The 21,946-nt window shown below is 28.7% G+C and overlaps 2 protein-coding genes across 4 annotated transcripts in view; one reads left to right on the forward strand and one right to left on the reverse strand.

Moving 5' to 3' along the window:
- The window catches only part of LOC119679702, a 28,053-nt gene that overhangs the window by 5,509 nt on the left and 598 nt on the right, over positions 1 to 21,946 (reverse strand). Inside the window, exons 1-2 of one of the 3 annotated variants that reach the window (XM_038092195.1) lie at positions 7,653 to 8,103; positions 1,996 to 2,238 (exon numbers count right to left, since the gene is read on the reverse strand). The exons of 1 other annotated variant lie outside the window; for it this stretch is intronic. In XM_038092195.1, the coding sequence (XP_037948123.1) occupies positions 1,996 to 2,238; positions 7,653 to 7,848 (439 nt within the window). In that variant the 5' untranslated portion in view covers positions 7,849 to 8,103. Of the gene's footprint in view, positions 1 to 1,995; positions 2,239 to 7,652; positions 8,104 to 21,946 lie in introns of those variants that run through there. One more of the 3 variants, XM_038092196.1, reaches the window with a different exon arrangement.
- Positions 4,601 to 6,338, forward strand: LOC119679703 (coiled-coil domain-containing protein 34-like). Its single transcript, XM_038092198.1, has 3 exons — positions 4,601 to 4,778; positions 5,441 to 5,695; positions 5,754 to 6,338. The coding sequence occupies exons 1-3, from the start codon at positions 4,690 to 4,692 to the stop codon at positions 6,217 to 6,219; spliced, it is 810 nt and encodes a 269-aa protein (XP_037948126.1). The 5' UTR covers positions 4,601 to 4,689; the 3' UTR covers positions 6,220 to 6,338.

A 21,946-nucleotide genomic window follows, 5' to 3' on the forward strand; every position in this document is an offset into this window, starting at 1 on the left:
AATTAACTTAATTGCCAAAGACTTTAGTATATATTTCTTTATGCAACGGTTCGAAAAAACAGTGCCATAAGCCTAAAATAAAATATTTTTTGTTTGATAATAACTAAAATGAATAGAGTTAATATTAATAGAATTGTAAAAGATAAATTAATGAAGAATTAGTAAAACTAAATTTAATGTTATCGTCGTATTTTTATTTTTCTCCGGAAAAATTAAGAACGTATGTAATTTTTTCTGTGACCCTCCAACCTATTCAGTGATTTGTATTAACCCGCGATCTTATATTGGCTGGACAGCCCGGCCTTAAACAGACAATCAGTCGTTTCTTTATAAATATTTAAATATATTAAGGATTAATAATTCTTCACACGTATCGGTTTACTTTGAATTAAATTTTTTTTTTTTCTGAAATCATCCTTTATTGGATATGAATAGTACAATCTTAACAATTTGTAAATTTATTACTTTTGCTGAATTGTACTTAATAGATATTAAGCAATACGTGTACAGGTTTACTGAACCAGTGTTGAGCTCCTATAATGAATTAAATAAAGAAACTTCTTATCTATTGGAGAACTTATAGTAGTGTCGCCGTGAGTTGAAATTTGGTATGTATTTCAAGCCACGTATTAATCATAACTTCTAAGAACAGAAACATATTGTTGCAGAATACTAATGTATATCTTAATATTTAATAAGATAATAATAAGATATAATAAATTAATATGTCTTCTATTTTCGCTTAAATTAATGACAAATTAAAATATTAAATAAAGGGCGAACTTTAGTTCCTATCACGTAAAGTTAATATTTGCTTTGTTAAATAATAGGTCTGTCCCACGAACTACGCGTAGTAACTTTGAGTAACAATGTGTATACACAAGTGCGTTCCACCCACGGTTGCCACTTATGGTACTTTAGTACCAAAATTGGTACTTTTTTTTCGTTTGGTACTCATATTCAAAAAATTTTTTTACAGAAATGGTACCTTTTTAAACCAATTTTGGTACAGGAAAAAATTTTCAAGTGGCAACCGTGGTTCCACCAGCAAAGTTTCGAGTAAATGAGAGCATCTGAGAGAGCGTAACATCCCTGTCGAAATTTAAAAATGCTACTCAGGGTTTACTCGTACATTTTATTACAAGTAAAATTTGAGTGATGGGTGAATCAGCTGTTGTGGTTTGAATTCAAATTTTCTTATGGTTTATTTGCGCGGCACTGGTGTTCTCACCAGACTTTACACAGAGCTGTTCCATGAAAATCTGTGTAAAGAGCGTAATTTAGCACTTTATTTTTGTTACGCTCTCAGTTTGTACTCTACTTGTGTTTTACTTGAATTTTACTACGAGTAACTCGTGAAACAGACCTAATATTAAGACTATAGTCGATGTGGTTCTTTTGATGTAAAACTAGATTAATAGTAATATCAGATTTAATAGAAAATAGTGTTAAATTCAAATCATTTGAGTAGTTATTACTATCTGAGGTAAGCTAATTGTGAAATATAAACATAATATTTGATGACATGGCGGCACAAGTTAAACTCTCCTATTATTGAATTATCGATGGTTTTTCTCGAAATATTAAATGAGTATCGTTAGTTATTGCCAAAAAAAAAAAAATTAATGAATTAAAACGTGCTCTAGTAAACAAATTCAATATGTCTAGCTTCCAATAACAAATTGTGTTGCATATTCACATTCCTTAAAAATAATTTGCAAAAATATTATTTAAGTACAATAAAATATACAAAATAGTGTTTTAAAAGATTTTTTAAAAGATATGTTAAGACTACATTTGTGAAAGAGACAAGTTTAGGTTTTTGTTATATAAGGATGGATTTGGGGAAACAAAATGCAAAAAATTAAATAATAAAAATATTAATACAAAATTAAAACAATAAAAAAAAGTGGTAGAAATGATTTAGATTTTTTAGATATGTGTAATTTTGCATCGGTTGAACAACATATGCTCCTATAAGAATACAGCCCAAACCTTGACTGACAGCATTTGTTGTTGGTGCCATTATAGTTGATGAAGTACTGTTTAAAATGGGTGTGGCAAAATGTTCATTCCGCGTTCTAACGCTAACATTGTTCCATCTTAAGACAGATACGGACGGTTTACGATCAACTAAGGGCTGTGGTGCATCCACTTCATGAGGTAAAGGTGGCAGTGGAAGGGATGTTGCGGTAGTCGATAATTGTGTGCAAGCACCAGAGAAAGCACTACATCGTTCTGCAATGAGTTCTATTGTAAAGGATTCTTTCTTTTTTTGAATTTTGTTTTTATTAAAATTTTATATTCGCTTTGGTGTAATTTTTAATGAGTTTTATTAAAAAAACAGTGCTTTTTGCAGAAAACTAGACACATTTTATTTTTCTTTCATTATCATTATTATTATTATTTTTATTATTATTATTATTAATTTATTTTAGTTCAATTTTCTTTTATGAAGAGAAACAAGTTGTTATTGCTGATGCAGTCAATTGTAGCAAAGGTGTCAATTGCATTTAAAATTCATAAAAATGTGTGTGATTCCGATATAGAAGCGTTAGAGTATCAAAAAGCAGTTACTAGAAAAGTCAACATAATGCGCTGAGGGGTTGCAACTTACTTTGACTTCCAAACAAGCTTTGAAAAACGTAATGATGTTCAGTAAGCCAAGCCAACTGAAAACCAAAAATCAGATATGCTTGCAATCACGAAAGTTATTAGTAATCGATAATTGTTCAGTTAGATTGATAATGCATGAAAACAACGAGAAATGATCGAAAAGTACATGATTGAGAGTAAAAGGGTTAAAGTGTATTAATGTATTTATCTCGCTTACACAACATTACTCTAATACTTGTTAAAATGTTAAATAGGCTTAAGCGCTTGTACAAAATAAATAAATATATATGCGAAAAACTAATTTGCTTAAAAATCTATACTAAAAATGTATAACAATCCTTATCAGATTTGTTTTTTAATAATATACTTCTATAAAATATTTTAAAACGTAGTTAATTTTTGACTACGAAATAATAAAGAGAACACAAGTTAAAGAAAAAAATTTTTGGTCGCACTTAAAGTAAAACCAATTTTCTTAACTAAAAATATATTTAGTGGAAATTACTAAATTTATTGATAGTGATGTTTTAGTATTTTTTTTAATTGAAAAACAAAAGTAATATTTAAGTTTTCCAAAGAAAAAGTAAAGCTTGTTTTACATTAAACTAAAAAGCTTTACTCTTCTCACTATAAGAGTGAGAAGAACTTTTACATTAAACAGTATATAGTGACAATAAATATTACAACAATGAATACGTCATCGCATTTTGCAATTTGCATATTGAAGAAACATTTTAAATTTAAATATTTAAAAAAAAAGTCATGTAGAGTCCCAACCAGTAAAAAATTTTTGGACACTAATTTTTAAGGTTTTTAATTGAAAACTGTTCGATCTTTAAACAGTTTGTTTAATACTAAATTCACACAAGAGTTTTGCCTGTAATTTTAGTTGTCAATTCTTGTTGTTTTCAATACAAAATTAAAATTTTTGACAACCTAAATTACAAACAAAACTCTTGTGTGAAAACTTTTTAATAATTTTTTGCTAATAAAACTTTCACGACAAATTATTAAAACACCAGAAAAATGTGCGCACATAAAAGTTAAGTTTGGCTTTGGGCCAGTTGGTTAAGGAGCACTGACTCTAAGCTTCAAATTTGGCAGGGCACGAGTTCGATTCCTGGTACTTACAGTCTCAAAAAATTATTTACGTATAATTAAATACAAGAATTATTTCTAAGGTCACTGATCATGGGTATTTGGCAATACTCAAAACAAAAATTCAATTAATTAAAATAATATAAAAAAGAATTTTTGTTGTTGTACTTTACTACATTTCAAAAACCTCTTAATAAATTTTTTATGAAAAAAAAATGCTTTGCAGTTTTTTTGTGGAGTGTTTTGTTCAATCCAAATTTTAAATAGCAAAGTAGTAAAAAGTAAGAAAGTAGTAAGAAAGAGATATTTAAGAATCTGAAATAGATCTTATGCAAACTTAATAATTGACATTTTAAACTTTAATGTATAAATCCAATTACTGGTGCCCTCATTTGGCTTCTTCTAAGGTTTATAGTTCGTATAAATAAGCTTTGTAACATTCATCGGTTTGTTAATTTATAACATATTCATAAGAACAGAAATAATATCTATAATTATTATTAAATATAATTGTTAAGCTTATTTATTAATAAGCGTATTTTTATGATTATAAACAATGTCTTGTAAGTTTTCGAGGAGCACAGGCCCCTTATTTATTACAATTTTGCGCTAGTGTTCTAATGAAAGTCTTATACCACGGTATCTTAATATTTTAATCTAAAACATCATGTGCAATTTAGTTTGTGTTGTTTTTGATTGATTTAACTATAGAGAACAATATTTCTCTATATATTTTATATATATATTATACTTGTATTCCAATAAACTATAAAATATTCCATTGTAAAATTATGAAATATTTAATATAGCAACCATCTTTTTTAAAAAAAAAATAAATTTGAAAGTTACATCAATTTTTTTTTATTTTGATTAAAAATATCTACTGGATAGTATACCATTCTGAAATATATTTGAATTACTTTCAAAATTGTTTAAAATTAATTATTTTAACACAATATTTTAGTGCTTAGAATTATGACAACGTCTTCTGGGTCTGCGTATAGTCTCAGCTTGTCCCCTGAGTGTGCTTCAAATGCGTCTAGTGACTCCAGACGTAGTATCAGGTGCGTATTAATGTAACTTGCTACATAAGTTAGCTTATTTCAATTATTGAAAAATATAATCAAATTAGATCGAATAAGCTGTGTTGATGAAGTTTATTTTTTTTTAACTAACAGGAGTTCGAAAAACATTTCCGAACTCCTTGACCTCATTATGCAGATGGTCATACGACGTATGGCCATAGAAGTTGTATTTTTTTTTCGCTCATACCCATTTATCCATGTTATGCTGAGAGTCAATTTTGTACTTTTATGTGCAAAATCCGAAATTTATTGTTTAGAGTAACTGTTTTGGGAAGCGTATCGTGGTATTGAAAGGCTCGCTTTAATAAAATTTTTCTCATGGTTTCATTTTTAAATGCTCAATTTACTTTGAAAACAACAATTATATCACATATAATGTGAACATGATTGTGTGCATAATACGGCCCTAAACGGGTGTTCTTTAGTATACGACTTGAACACCCATGTTCTTTAGTATACGACATGAACACCCATGAAGTAAACTTTTAGGATACGTGACAGTAATCTAACTAACAGTAAGTTTCTAGCAATATTAACGTCATGTTGCGAATGTAATAAGTACTTTAGGCTCCATTTCTGAGGTGGATTCAATGTTAGATGAGTAAATTGCAATAAACAGATCTGCTTTTATTGCTTTGTAGGTACATCAATTCTGCTGCTTATATTGAGAAAAATGTGGATGACAGTAGCATGGAATTTAGTGATCATTACATGAGGTCTTCGCAATCTCAAGATCTATTGGAGGAACGGAGTGATATTGTGCCGCCCCTGGACTTGCAGTCTATTGATGGTATATCAGCTCACGAACCCGGTTACACTTATCAACGTTATTATGAGATATTACCTTTGCGCGCTGATCCAGATCTGGCATTTAAAACATGGCTATCAGCTAAAAAGTAAAATATTAAAATAATTTTGTTTATTCAACTGTACTATTTATTCTTTCTATTTAAGGAAGATAAAGTCTGAGGAGGAAGCCCGACGGAAGAGAGAAGAGGATAATAAGAAAGAAAATGAGGAACTTCGTAAACGTGAATCTGAGTTACGTTTTCAAATGTGGCTACAGGAAAAGTCACGCAAGAAGTCTGAGGAGAAATTAAATAAGAAAACCCCTTCTAATACCTCCTCTACAATTAAAACTAAAGCTGCTGTCGATCCTGAGAAAACAAAAGTCAAACTCTTACAGTGGGAAGAGAACAAACGTATTCAATATGAAAAGAAACGTAAGGAGCAACTTGATATTGATAGACGTAAACGTGAAGCGGAATCCCTACGTCAGGAAAATGCAACACGAGCTTGGGAAGAATGGTTGAAAAAAGCTCCCAAGAAACCTAAGCCAGTTCCACTTAACAGAGGATTGCAAACTTTGCAAGGAACTGTTTCGGAGTTATACGTGAATCCAATTCAATGGCAAGACTAAGTTAAACTTTTACGTTACTATAACCAATGTTGTTTTGAAATGATGACTATGAGAAACAAAATGCAATACATACCCGTATATACAAAAAAAATTATATATTTTTAAATTATTTTTTTGTCGAGAAATACATTGGTAAAATGTTATTATTACTTCAAATGCATCTTTTAATCATAAAAAATCTGCCTGAATTTTTCCTTTAATTATGTATTGTATATATATAAGATACATAACATGTGCGCCAACTTCAGTGGGCTTTTTGAAATTGCAGTATATTCATTGGCATCAGAATAACATGTAGTATGGATAACAAGTAATTATCGAATACTACAACTTGATAATCTTATTGTTGCATTTTATCAGACTACGAATATAGATCAATAACTTCCATTGCATCCATAAGTAAAAAAGATGGTGTTTTATTTAAAACTTCTTTGTTGCTTACGATAGCGTAATCAAGAAGTGCAGAGATTTTCAACCCTATAGCTGTGGCGATAAAATCACCTAACGAGTCCGTAAACTACCGAATTTTCTTACATGCTTTCATAAACATTTATATGTTCGAATCTTTCATTGAATACTCATACATAGTATATGAATCACATATTTATAATATAATACATACAATAGTTAATAGGTGCATTTACCATAAAATCAAATGTATATGTTATACGTATATGTTATATGCTTTAAATTAATTTATTCGAGAAAACCTGATTTGTTTTGTTAACTTATATTTCCTATATAATATATATTTAATTTTAATTAGTACGGTTATTTTTGTTTTTGTCTTTAAGGGTGATAGGGATAACTCGAAATAAAAGTTAAAATTCTTAAAAAAATAAGCGACTTTACTTTAAAATAGTTTCGACGTAACTCAAAAATTAAAAAAAAATATTTATTTGATATCATCAATCATCCGCTTAACTCACATTTTTTTTCGTATTAGAACCCATAAACTTATGTTTTATGTTTATAAATTCAAAAGTCCAAAAATTTTCTAAATGAAACCGAATAATGGTATAAAATTATAAAGTAGTTAACTTTCGTTATCCATTTCTACCAGCTCTCATCTACAAAATCTGTAAGTTCTGTTTAACTATTAAAAATAAAAGCTGTAATTTTTTAAACCATAAAATATACTTATTTCCTATCTTCCTCTAGGTTTTATCAAATCAAACGAGTTCTAGCAACTTACCCCCAAGTAAGTTTAGACGACTTCTTCTAGAGACAGCATTTCTAATAATAATGCCACCTAACAATATTGACGAAATTAACAAAGTTAATATTTATAAACAGTATTTTTTTATTAAGAGTTTATAAGCAAAATTTTTCGCATATAAATAGCGCTTCGTTAGCTGAAGTTGTTAATACAATTTACTTATGAAGTTAACAGATGAGATATCGGAAGCAATTTATAGAATAGAATAGCCTACCTTCGCCCATATCGTAACCTGAACGGTTCGGTGAAAAGAATAAATGAGTTCGATAGTGTATGTCATCGGTTTGAGTGGAGAGGCCCAAATCTCTAGAACGCTTTGTACGATTAGCTTTTGATTGCAGCTTACCACCGCCGCCACCGGATTTACCACCACCTCCCTCGCGAAAATTCTTACGAAACATTAAATTCATGATGATATGAAGTTCGTGAACTTTTCACGTTTATGTTAAATGGTGAAATTAGTTCAAATATGTTGGTTTGTTGTTGTTGTTGTTGTTGTTATTGTAGCTGTTGTATGTGTGTTGATGAACGTAAATGATTCCGCCAATTTTAGTTGGTGTCGTATACCAAGTTAATTTCCGACACGGATTAGCGAAATTTTTTGTTAATTATGAGTTTGTGTTATAGTTATCGTAGAGTTATTTTTGAAAATCCGATATTTGTATTTTAATATTTAATTTTGCTGAGTTTAAAAATAAATTCAGTAATAAAACACAAAATAAATTTTATTTCAAACAAGTGGCTTTTTGTTGTCCATTAATTTTTCATATTTAAAAATATTCAATAAATCAAAACACAAGAAATAAACACTTAAAATCCTGGAGAGAATATTACATTATTCTTGATTAAATTTAAAAGCAATTTTTAAATTCTTGAAATTCTTGAATATAATACTTCACATAAATCAGGATTCAGCATAAATTGCACAATCGAGTCATACCATAAATGCAATGAGTACATACCGACAATTAAACCATAAATTTTATTTAAAACGACAGATAAGGAAGAAAATGAAGCTGCAAATCCACAATTCAATCAGTGAAGTAATTTTATCGTAAGGGATAGAGAGTTACCCGGTATAGCACAAAGAAAATAGCAAAGTAGTATTCGTTGATAAAGAGTGCATAAGTAGAATTTTTGAGGAACACTGGACATCTAAGAAAAAATCAACATGTTGTACAGCTTATTATAGCATATTGACAAAAACACAGTGGGAAATCGGTAACTTAAGTGATTTATTCATATAAAAAAAGATATTAGGTCAAAGATTTTCCATGGCTTACGATAGAAAATAATATAGAGATCTTTTTTAAAGTCAAGTTAAGCATAAATAGCAGACCTATGCAAGTTTACGTACATATTAATTAATGATTTATATTAAACTCATTGAGCCAAGAAGAATCATAAATTAAAATAGAATAGAATAAATTTCAAAAAAAATATTAAAATTATTTTTTAAAATTTATTTTAACTAACCGTTTTTTATTAGTGCTTAAATATAAACAATCTTAATTGTTTATAGTATTTCATTAAAGTTCAAACAATTATCTTTAAAATGCAACAAATTTCAAGTTTATATCATTTATATAGTCTGAGATGTGGCCATTTGAAAATGTGTCTACAATGCCAATTCTCAAAACCCCATGAATCCATATCTCCTCGGAAAAAAATTACAAAATTTTGTCTCGAGATTCGGATCTTCTTATTTTATGAAAGAAGCTCATAAAAAAATTTGAGCCAAATCAAAAATTATGCCAAAATCAGTTCGGTTTGTTAAAGAAAGATCCATATATAAGAACAATCGCTCAATTATACATGCATTTTTATCAGTGTATTTAAAACTGAACTGATATAATTGATATAAACATAAATATAATAATAATGAAAAAAAAATCAACTACTCCTATATATTTCCTTTAACAGCTCCTTGCTCTTTGATTGCAGTTCACCACGTGTTGGTTATAACTGCCGGTAATAACTTCACTTATTTCAATCGTTATTTAGTATTAAGCATGTGCGTGTCTGCAAGCATAAAAACTAACCGGAAAAGGAAATGGCGAATTTCCGTATTTAAACTTGTAATCAAGAGTGAAAATAACTTCGAAACTACTTAGAGCAGTAATTATTTTTGATTTTATGTACGTTTTAAGTGGTGTCAATTTTCTTCGCAATACAAATTTCTTTTGCCTTAAAAGAAATAACGGCATTATTATACAAGTAATAACTAAAAGGAAATCGTAATTTAAAAAAAAAACTTAAGTTTAAGATTTGTTTTGAAGTAAATAACGTATTGAGAATTCTTGATATTAAATTATGCTCTTGAATACTTTAGGAGGCGATACAATTTTGAGTACACAATGTCTCAGCTAAGCCCATTTGTGTAATAAAAACAATTTTAAATATTTCTTAATTAAATAGAATTGAATTTAAATAACTCACAGACTTCTTTACTGAACACGTTTCTGTTAACTATCCTCTTTCGAGAATCGAATTAAAGAACATAGACACCGACAAATTTTAAAATATTTTGTCTTATTTACGCGACCTTGTCATTATCTAGAAACTTTTCAGTATACACAGTAGAGGAAATGAAGTTTGGCGTCTTAAACCAATAGCTATTTTAAAAATATCAATAGGTCTTATATGCCCAAGTTAGCTTAGAAGATTTCATTCAGCAATACCATAAAAGCTCTCATAGGTAGCAGTGCATTTATGGCCTTTTAATAATGATATAGGTAGGAAAAATATAAAAAATTGTTAAAATTGTGTTATGTATTTCTTTAAAGTTTATAATCCGAATATTAATTCACTACTAAGTTTTATAAGATAAAAACATCTAGTGTATGCGTTTATTTAAAATATCGCTTTGGAAATTGAGAAATTGAGTAGAGCTATTAAGTTCTTGTTTCTCAAGTAACTATTTGTCAAATGTAATTCTCTACAGCTTCTATGTCTATATTCTATACATGTATTAGAAGTATAATTGTGCTCATGATTTAATGTAACATTATATCAAAGTAGATCTAAAGACATACCTTATAGATATTAATTTTTGTGAACAGCTCCATTCATAACAAATAAATACTTTTCATAAATACATACTTTTAAAATATTCCTTTCAATTTTGAATACTTTTTTTGTATCTCGATTTACGCCTAAAAGTAGTTCATGACCATGTATTTAATTTACAGAATATTATATATTCACAGTTATTTAACTGTGGAAGTATATATTTACACAAACACTAATAATAGAAAGTACTTATCAAAATCTTATGCCTTTTGTCCGTAGTATTTACTCTTCTTGTGTTTTCATCAATTCTTCATTTTGTGCCAACCACATATGTTTGGAATTTGGAAAGAAATATTAGGTTATGCTCCACTCAAAGGATTAGTCCCAATCAAGAATACAAACTCATTCATAAAAACTATTGACCTCGAATATAATCTTATCAAAAATGCAAATATACGAATATGCAGTATGTGAACAAGTACTTTAAAGATATTAATTAAAAAAGAAAATATCAAAATAATGACAGATTTATTATTGAAAAAATAAAAACATTGGGTTTTGTTAAGTAAAAAGTTTTATTTTATTATACAGTATGCGGTAATATGTTTAGTAGATTTCTGTTTCCTAAGTGTTTTGATATTTACCTTTTTCCTAATATGATGGATTATTTTTTTTTATTAAATGTAATCCATTAAGTAATATACAATTGAATAATACTTTACCAATTTTAAAGTGTTCTTAACATGTTTTATTATTGTGAGCTTATATACACTTTTATATGTCAATGGCATAGAATTTAAAAGATAAAGTGTCAACTGAAAAATATAGTATAAAATAGTACTAAAAACATAGAATCAATAATGTTTATAAAAATCGTCAGTATATTAATATTAATTGCTTTTAAAAGTTTCCTAAGAATTGTTAACTAAAAACTCATTGGTCCGCGAATTGGCCATTTTGTCAATCAATTAATTGCGAATCCATCACATTATCTCATCGTTCTGAATTGCATTCTATGGAAATAAGTGAAGTTGTTGGTCTACTTACATAAATCAAATTTATTGGAGCGCTTTTATTGGTTTCTCGGAGACTTTATGTTGGTAACAACTTTACAGTCTCCACTGATTTTAAATTAGACTTATGATTTGCTTAGCATTCTAACTAGCATAGTCTCATATTGTGGAAATCATATTAAAACATTAATACAAGTAACCTTTTAACCAATTGTTTTTATGAATATTAGTATAAGTTCAATATGTTTAATTTCACTTTAATAATTGAGCCTAAAAAACCTTCATATAATTATTTTTAATTTCCTAATTTCAATGATAAAATTATTGAATGTCAAAAAACTTGATTTTGTCTATAGCAGCTATAGCTATTACATATCTATTGTAATTTCTGTATCTGTTAAAGATAGATATCTTTTGATATATCTTAAAATATTTTAAGATAAATTTTCTAATATTTATCATACATATTATTTAAATAATTTTGCATAAATTGACTTAGATTTAATAAAATCAATTAATGTTTTTTATATAATTTTTAATCCGGCTATAGATCCCTTTTTGTTAAATAATTCAACGTTTAATATTTTTTACTATATTCTATATTTCGACTCTCCTAAAACTATATCTATGTCATCCTCTTTATTCTATCGTCTATATTGAATTATCTAATATTGAATTATTGTAAGGGACCTATAACCGTATTAAAAAATATATAAAAACCCTTATAAAAAACAGGTCGAAAAATAAATTCAAAAAATTTTATGGAATAAAATCAATTATTTAAATAAATTATTTTAATTTCTAATTATAATATTTAAAAAACTTCAGAACTAAAACATGGGCATACCCAGAGCCGAAATTAGGAGGGCGCTGATATACTGATATGATACTATTATATATTTTAAAGTGTGATAAGACATCCCTCTTTAGTACTTTGTTTCCCCCTGCCCCTACCCATGTACGCCCATGAACTAAAATAGTGATAAGAGTTTTATATTAAATTTCTAAAATTAGTTAAAACTAATCCTATTTTACTATATAGTATATTATAATTAAAGAAAAAAGGAATGAGAATGAAATTAAAAAATATATATATATCTAGTCAGCAATTAAATGATTATTAATAAGTTTAAAACTGGCTACCACAATATTTTCAAAAACCGCAAAAATCCGCTTCTTTAAGGAATAATTACAGTGAAATAAATTTATAAATATTAAACAAAGAAAATTTTTTTAAATTTTTCTATATTTTCTATATGAAAAATTATATATGATGTATGCATTTTTTGTAAATTAAATACATAAATACAGTGCAGGTGCATTACATATATATGTTTATATGTACACAAATGAATAAATAGACGTGTACTGCAACAATTAAAACAACTTCACAGATTATTATTAATTATTGTATTAAAAAAAAAAGAAGTGCATTCAACAACTAATAAGCCACATCCTCAATATGCAATAAATAAAATATTATTTAAAATTTATTTATTAAAAAGTTTTATATTTTTTATTTTTATATAAATGTAGTTCCGAAAACATGTCAACGAAATAAATTCGCCGCCAAATAAAAAATACCACAAGACGAATAATACAAAAATAAACTGCAAATTAAAAAATCTAAAATTAGAAAGAAAATTGGTGGCAGATTTATTATAAAAAAAAAAATCTAATACAACGGCTAGTATAAGAAATACATATCTAGACATGTCAACATTGACAATAACCTCCAAAGTTAGTTCTTTATAATCCCATAAGGCATCCCACCACATAGGACAGCCCTTGACCTTAACATTATTGAAAAAGAAATAAATATAATTTTGTATTTAACATAAATAATATGTTTTAAACAATCAACCAAAAAAAAAAAACACTTGGTTTGCATACCAAGTTTTATTAATGTGAAGGGCTATAAATGATTATAAATATAGTATATGTAAACCAATGTGTGTCTTTCTTCTTGCAGTAGATACATACATAGAGATACATAAATTAGATATTTTGCTTATAATTGTTGTTGTAATTATTCAAATTCAAAAATTGTGTATTTTTCTCACAGCTTTCTTTTTCTCACATTTAATTTGTAATAATTTTCTATTATAAATAATTATTGCGAAATTTTTGTAATTATTTTTTCACTAGTTTATTGGATATGTTTTATTTTAAAATACAAAAATCACGTAACTATCACTTTATTGCTTTACGAAATTTACGAAAATATTATTTTAATTTTCCAAATCGAAGATAATATTTAATTTATTAATTAATAATTAATTGATTAAAAAAATTTTTCTTTCGTTTTTTATTAGCACATCGGACGAAAAATGAAATGAAACTGCTGCACAATTTGAAAATTGTCAATCGATTCACCTAACCTATATTATTTTGTTTTGAGAACTATCTGAGAGCTTTTTGAAAACATGACGTCTCTTTAAGGTGAGAAACAAAGATCTCGCACAAAATAAATATTGTTTGAAATCAGTTGACTTGACAAACAAGCTCTTATAGTGACATTTGACAGCAAAAACTATTTTCGGTTTAAGACAGTTTTCTTTTAGTGGTTTTTAAATAAGACATAATGTACTCATACATATATTTAAATTACTATTCATCGGGATTCATAATCCTTACAATTTCGTATATATTTATATGTACATTTTTGTGCAATTTCAAACCTTGCGTATGAAAACGTGGAATTATGCTTTTATATTATTTTTGATTTATTTTACAGTTTTTTGTAAAATCAACTGGTACATTGACTGTTGCTTATTTCAATGTATATATTTGAGCAAAGTGGCTTAATCCCGATTTGTGTTAATAGAATGAAGAGGTACATTTTACAATTGATATTGGTTTAATATGGTAGAGCAATTTATTTCATGTTTGCTATATTGAATACATAATTTTATTATAGTAAGTACTATTTAATTTTTGTTACACACATTAATAAAGTTTTTGATTTTTTAAACATTTTCAACTTTATACAGTTTAACATACATTGTGACCGAAAAGTTTTCGGAAATTCTCATTTAAAATTCGCGCGCTGTATATTTTTCGATATTTTAAGTTTATGTAGTTTGGCAGCACTGTCCTTAATTACTATGCCAAAAATGAGCGCGATATGTCAGACAGTTCGTTTACGGCAGCTGTTGAAACCAGTTCACCTCAGTAGTGCGTTGCGAAAAAAACAATGGAAAAAAATATTGAACAAAGAGTTTGCATCAAATTTTGTGTTTCGAACGAAATTTCGTGTGCAGAATCGTTGCGAATGCTACAAAAGGCTTATGGGGAATCAGTTTTATCGAAAACTCAAGTTTATGAGTGGTACAAAGCCTTTCAGGACGGTCGTACGACCGTCGAAGACATGCCGCGTTCTGGACGACCTTCGACCTCTACCACCGACGAAAACATTGAAAAGGCAAAGGAAATCGTGTTCAAAAATCCTCATGTGAGTGTTAGAGAGATAGCACGAGAGCTAGGCATCGGTCGTGAGATGGCTCGTTTGATTTTGGTGGAAAATTTGTGTATGCGACGTGTCAACGCCCGGCTTGTTCCGATTCACCTCAATTTGTTCAACATTATCAACGATTTTAAGGCCAAACATTCAATAAATACCATCGAACAGCCACCGTATTCACCTGATCTTGCACCGTGTGACTTTTTCCTGTTTCCCAACCTCAAATTACCACTCAGAGGAACGCGTTTTGAATCCATAGAAGACGTAAAACAGAATTCGCAGAGGGAACTCAAAGCCATACCGGAAAGCGCCTATAAAAATGTTTTGATGATTGGAAGAAACGTTGGCATTTGTGTATCGCTTCTAATGGAGCATATTTTGAAGGAGATAAAATAAATATTGATGAAGATTAAGAATTTTGCGTTTTATTTAAAATTTCCGGAAACTTTTCGGTCACAATGTAGTTTATTTTCACCTTTTCCTAGAACTTTAAAATTAAAATTTTTATTTATATGTCTGAAGAATTTCAGAGAAAAAAAATATCATAATTTCGTTATTGTCAATCAGATGGAGTTTGTAATAAAGACGATTTTATTCATAATGAGGTCATCTATTGCCTTTATATGTGATCGAATTGATTTCAAATGTTGTCACTACCAAATTGTAAATAAAAACATTAGTATAATCTTATACTGATGACTTGTTGATGGCAACGATTGTAATCCATAGAGCACTGTCAATGTATTTATATAAAGAGGCTTGTATGCGGAAGAGATTCAAAACAAATTTTATAATATATAATCAATAGAAATTATAAATGACATCTATGGGAGATGAAGAAAAAAATACAAACAATGTATAAATCTATGTATGTCACACTAGGGTGGCTCACGTTATAAGGGGGAAAATTAAAAATGAAGTTTTGAATGAGCGCACCCCCTAGGAATATGCCATTGACCAAAAAAATGATATTCCCAAAGTTTTGGAGCAATAGGATTAAAAATGACGTTGCGCCATTCGAGCAAAGTTGGGTTTTCAGGACAAAAAACAGTAATTTTTCAATTCAAGGTCATTTTTTATCTTTGTTACTTGTTTCAACTTATTAATATATACTCATTTGATAGATAATTAAAATATCTTTTTAATAAGATACTGATGAGCAAAATCGGTTAAAAACTATGCGCAAAACACAATAATTAGTTCAGCGACTGTGCTCTGTTTTCTATTTCATACTTTTTAGCTGGCATGCACAATTACGTAATAGGTATATGCTACGATTTAGTTAATTATTTATAAAAAATTATAATTTCAATAAAACTTTTTTTTTCAGTAATTAATACATTGTGTTTATTATGTTTTATGACATAAATCTGACTATGTGAAGGATAATTTTTATGATAATGTTTGACTACTTGCAGAACATATTGTTTTTCCTCTTCATATTTTGTCAAAATCGAATTATAATCCATCATAAGCCTAATTCCTCTTTCAATCATTTATCATATAAAGTCTGGCACAGAATTCAAGTTCATCTCTATAATCTTGCGTCTCCATCCATGGCGATGGATCGAAACTGATAAAACTATTAGATAGGCAAAAACGATCAAAAAAATTTGTTATCTCTTCGGTCACGAAATCAATAAGGTTCTTTGAGGAAAATAACTTCATTAGTGGGTTCCCACTCTGTATCTAACCAGAGATAGATAGCTGGAATCTTGGATCTGTGATCGGTAACTCTACAGTTACTATCTACGCAGATGGCTCAAAGATGGAAGGCGGTACGGGAGCAGGTATCTTCTCGAAAGATATGCAGATAAGACAGTGCTACCGAATCCCTGCTACTTACAGCGTCTTTCACGGCGAGATATATGCTATCGAAAAAGATGTCAACATTAAACAACAAAGTACAATTCGTCCTTCGAATATCACGATTTTTGTAGATAGGCCGCACTGAAAACAATTGAATCTAAATTCCAAGATACTCGCATCACTGATGAGCATCCAACATCATAAGGTCTCTCTTTGTTGGACATAGTACATTTCGAATACTTGGACATAGCAATATTGAAAGGAATGAACTAGCAGATAAGATGGCCTAGCAGATGAGATGGCCAGAAGAGGTTCTGAATTGCATACAGGAGAGGCCGACCTCTCAATACATACACCGATATGTAAACTGTTTAGGATAATAGAGGGAATCAATACGGTGACTAACAATTTATAAACTAACCGCGAAGACTGTAAGGTCGCTAGAATCTTAAGGCCTAAGTTGGACAAAAATAAAACGAAAAGCCTTCAAGGTTTGAGCAAACCTGCAGTTCGTGTGCAGGGGCACTGTGCCATTGCGCCTATGCTCCAACGGTGGCGAGTTCCAACAAGTGGATTATACAGGAGTTGCCAAGATGAAGAGGAGGTAAAATCTATCAACCACTTCCTGTGTCTCTGTCCAGGACTTCAAACAAGCCTACTTTAATGTCTTGGGGATCCTTATTTTACTGGCTTGGAAGAGATAACGAAAGCAAACTTATCGAATCTCCTCAACTTCATCTGGAAAACCAAATGGTTTTACAAGGATAACAAAGGTTAGCAACTCGCATCTCCTGGTAAAATTTTTTAAGGGCATCCCAATGGGCAATATATGTCTCCGAGTAGAAGTGCTGACAACTGTTAGCACGTGCCTTCCGAACATAACCTAACCTAGTGTGGGTTAAAATGTTCACACATATGCTCACTATAAAAATGTATATATCTCGTACAAATCATCCGAGTTATATGTAAATTGATCTCTTAAAAGAAATATTTTTAGTAAGTACATGATTTTCGCCATCCATCGAGAATCTTAGATGGCACCTGGGCGTCATACCTACAACTACAAAATATGTATAGCGTAGCGATCCGAAACCTTGCATTTGTCAAGGGCGGAAACTAAACTAGGAGTGATAAATTGAATCGTTCTGTCTGCGTTATCCCAATTTTGTTGAACTGTGTCTAAAGATTCAGCTTCCATTTTGAGACAAATTTCTTCATCGAATTTATTCAAATTAAAATCAATGCAATTTTTAGCCGCTTTTGCTTCGTTTGCTAAAAGGATATTAACTTCAGTCATACTCCCTGTACGACCATTTTCTCTTTGTTTACTAAAAAATTCTAGTTTTGACTACATTTTCAATTCTACTTAAATATCTATATAAATTATTAAATAGAAATGTATTATTTTTATTTTTTATTTATGTTTCTTCCGTTTCTTGTAAACATTTTCGATTGCATTGTGCATGCCATCTAAAAGGTATGAAATAGAAAACAGAGCACAGTCGCTGAACTAATTATTGTGTTTTGCGCATAGTTTTTAACCGATTTTGCTCATCAGTATCTTATTAAAAAGATATTTTAATTATCTATCAAATGATATATATTATATATCATTTATATATATTAATAACTGTATATATTAATAAGTGTTGAAACAAGTAACAAAGATAAAAAATGACCTTGAATTGAAAAATTACTGTTTTTTGTCCTGAAAACCCAACTTTGCTCGAGTGGCGCAACGTCATTTTTAATCCTATTGCTCCAAAACTTTGGGAATATCATTTTTTTGGTCAATGGCATATTCCTAGGGGGTGCGCTCATTAAAAATCGCATTTTAGTTTTTCTGAGCCACCCTAATGTCACACTTATGTTACTAATGTCGATATTGTTAATTGCCTCAATACCTTAAGTAGGTAAATCTGTAAAAACTACCTTGCAAAAATCATGAACTGAATCATTCGCAAAAAACATTCTGTTGAACATTTTCAACCTATGTTTGAATATCCGTCTATTCAGATGAATTCGTCATTTTCAAATCAACATATTCTGAGTACTAGGTGTCGTATAAACATGAAATTTCCAATAGCTTACTTAAATATAATTTTCTATCAGTAACAACGCAATGGAATAAAGTGGGAAATAGTTTTTGGAACTTACACTTTGGATCAACACCCAACGTCACTGGATTTATACATTTAAGATATAAGTTTTTTTTACTTTCTCATTATTTCGGGGTTTTTTAACACAGCTGAGTGTATCGAAGAGAACAAAATAGCATAAGAATAACAAAGATTTTTTAGAAACACAAATCCTGAGTCAAAACATTTACATTGAATAGAAATATTCTCTAATAAATTCTAAGAGCAGAAACAATTTTAGTAGCTTAAGCATATTTGGATTTATTGAAATACATTTTCTTAAGTACAATCATGATTATACTACGTTAGCATTTTTAACGGTTGCAGTAAAAATTCCATTCATGAAAGAATTTAAAAATGTAGATTTAAGGTCATTCTCATAGAGCAGCTGCCTCATATGGCGTAGTGCATTCCAACAATTTTACAGCTCGCCTTGAAACTCTGCAAAACATAGACAAACACTGAAGTCGTATGAACTTTCAATGTCAATTTTATTGCCTATTACGACTACGATTTGGTGCAGGATTCTTGCGTGTCGCTTCCAACCTCAGATACTCGTATTCGTATTTCTGTGAAGGTTGGAAAGTGTCTAACGTGACTTTTCCGGTTGCATGTGTAAAAATTTTTTGCATTTATTTTTCAAATACATACAAAACATTCATAAATATGCAGAAGGATCTTAATTGAGAATAAATGTCATTTCACTTCTTTCATTATTTTCCGTATCGGTTGAAATTAATGTGAATAATGAAACATCCTAAATCTATTGACCTTGTTTACATTTTTTTTTTAAATTAAATTTAGTGAAGCGATTTAAAATTGGAGTAGAAGTTCATAGTCTGAAAATATATCTAAGCCATGAAGTTTGGTTGAATGCAGTATTGGAGGAATGGTATAGAGGAATAACAATATAGTTGTTTTTATACTCTTCTAAATTCAGGCTAAACTATCTGTACTTAAGTTTTATTTGAAAATACTGATGCACGCTCTTAGGGCAATTTTATAACTGCAGATTGAAAGAGAGCAAAATGCATTACCGGGTCAAGTTAGAGTATCTAGGTAGGAATAATACCCATATTATTATCAATTAATTCCAACTTTATGTTATAATCATGCTTCAAGAGTGATATGTTATATAAAACTTATACTTTGAATTAATTTTATTTTTATTACAATCTTAAATAAAAAATGTATATAAACATTACATTTTTTTTATAAAAATTATATAAAAATTAAAAATTACAACTACTTTTCTTTAATTTTCTTAAAAAGAAATAAAAGTTATTTTTTATTTTTAAAATGATATTAGAAATAATCAAACTATATTTAAATAAGTAGTAACGATCATCTTTTTTATGCCTTTATTTTGTAAGTAATTTAGAATTGAAGAAATTAATCTAAGTTTCATTCTATACAATTTAAATGAATTTTATTTTGTCACGACATAAAAATCAGTGCTATGACCTTATATTTAAAAATTCATTGTGATAAAATCCATTTACTATTTACTAAAAATAACAAAAGTTATTAATGAGATTTATAGATTTTTTTATGACAATGTCATGACAATTTTAAAAACAAAGGAAATCCTTTCTGGTACCATTTATTTATTTGTACGATTACAGGTTGTTTGTTTTACATGCATTTACATATTTATATACCCAATTAAACAGTCTGACATATAACTGCCATGAATAAATAATTTCCTTAACATTGTTTACATGATAAACACATCATTAATGTATGTTGAAATTAGTAATGTCGTAATACCTATATGTGTACGATAATTTTGTGAAAATATGAAGCTTTTAGTACCTATTTGATATCTCTCATTTTGCAGAAGTTGATTACAAAATAATTCAATTTGTTAGTATACTTATATGAATAATAGGCTATCATAAACCTAATTAATTTAAAGTGTCTATTATTAAATACTAGAAATACACAATAATAACCCTGTTTGTTAAAGTCACAATATCTTCTATGCATGCATTAAATATACGAGTATACTGGTTCCCTGGTACGAAATATAATTTCTTAAACTTTTTGCTGTTGTTTGACTCAGCAGCAGATAACTTCTGAAGCTTTTACATACAGGGTGTTTGCTATCAAAAGACAATAAATAAGTAAAGGCTAAGTTTTCAGTCGGTACGTACCATAAGAACTTAAATCAAAGCGATGTGCACAACCAACCCCACCTGTGTTTGTGATAGGAACGAATTAACAAAACGGCGAACTTTGTTTATTTAGTTAAGTTCGCTTAAGTTCTTACGGCACGTGCCTACTAACTGAGACTTGAGTCTTGGGGTGACTACTTGATTAATTTCTTGGAAGTGAAGTATCTTGGAAGTGAAATACTTAAAAATTTATTACTTGCTAAGAAATACAAATTATTTAATTAAAAAAAATTGCTGCAGTGTTAAATTTTATTCGTCCTTTTAAGATTTTAAGGAAAGGATCTTAAGGTCTCATGTTCTATAACCGTCAAAGATTTTTCGTATATAGTATATTGCCGGAATAACTATTTGATTAAATATTATGAAAATATGGCAGTAAATCAGAAAAGTATCTTACGGTCTCATGTACTATAATCGTCAATAAATGGGTTTTATATAAATGCATATATTATTTATGCAATAAGTGTGAAGTTGAACAAAATCACCATATAAAAAATGTTAATTTCATATTTAGAATTTTAATAACAACAAAGTCAAGAAATTTTTACAAGTATGTAAAAATATCTACTAATATATTTCATGAAAAATTTCAAAAAGTGTATTAATACTATTGCTGCTCTAAATATGCTTATAAATGTTAATAAATGATATAACAAAAAATATATTTTAGTTGTTTGAAATGTATAATTATCCATTATAAACTAAATAGTAGTATTGGTTATAAAAGTGAGAATAAAATATTAAATTTATTAGCGGATAGAAAAGTACAGAAATCCAAATACATAACGGTTCCAAAATACTTACTAATCAAAATACTAAAGTGAAAAATTTGTATATATATGAAATTTAGTTATAGTAAGAATTAATTTTTATTAATGAGTTTCATTATTACATTT

Source organism: Teleopsis dalmanni, chromosome 2 (genome assembly GCF_002237135.1).
Source record: "Teleopsis dalmanni isolate 2A chromosome 2, ASM223713v2, whole genome shotgun sequence".
In the NCBI taxonomy this organism is placed as follows: domain Eukaryota; kingdom Metazoa; phylum Arthropoda; class Insecta; order Diptera; family Diopsidae; genus Teleopsis; species Teleopsis dalmanni.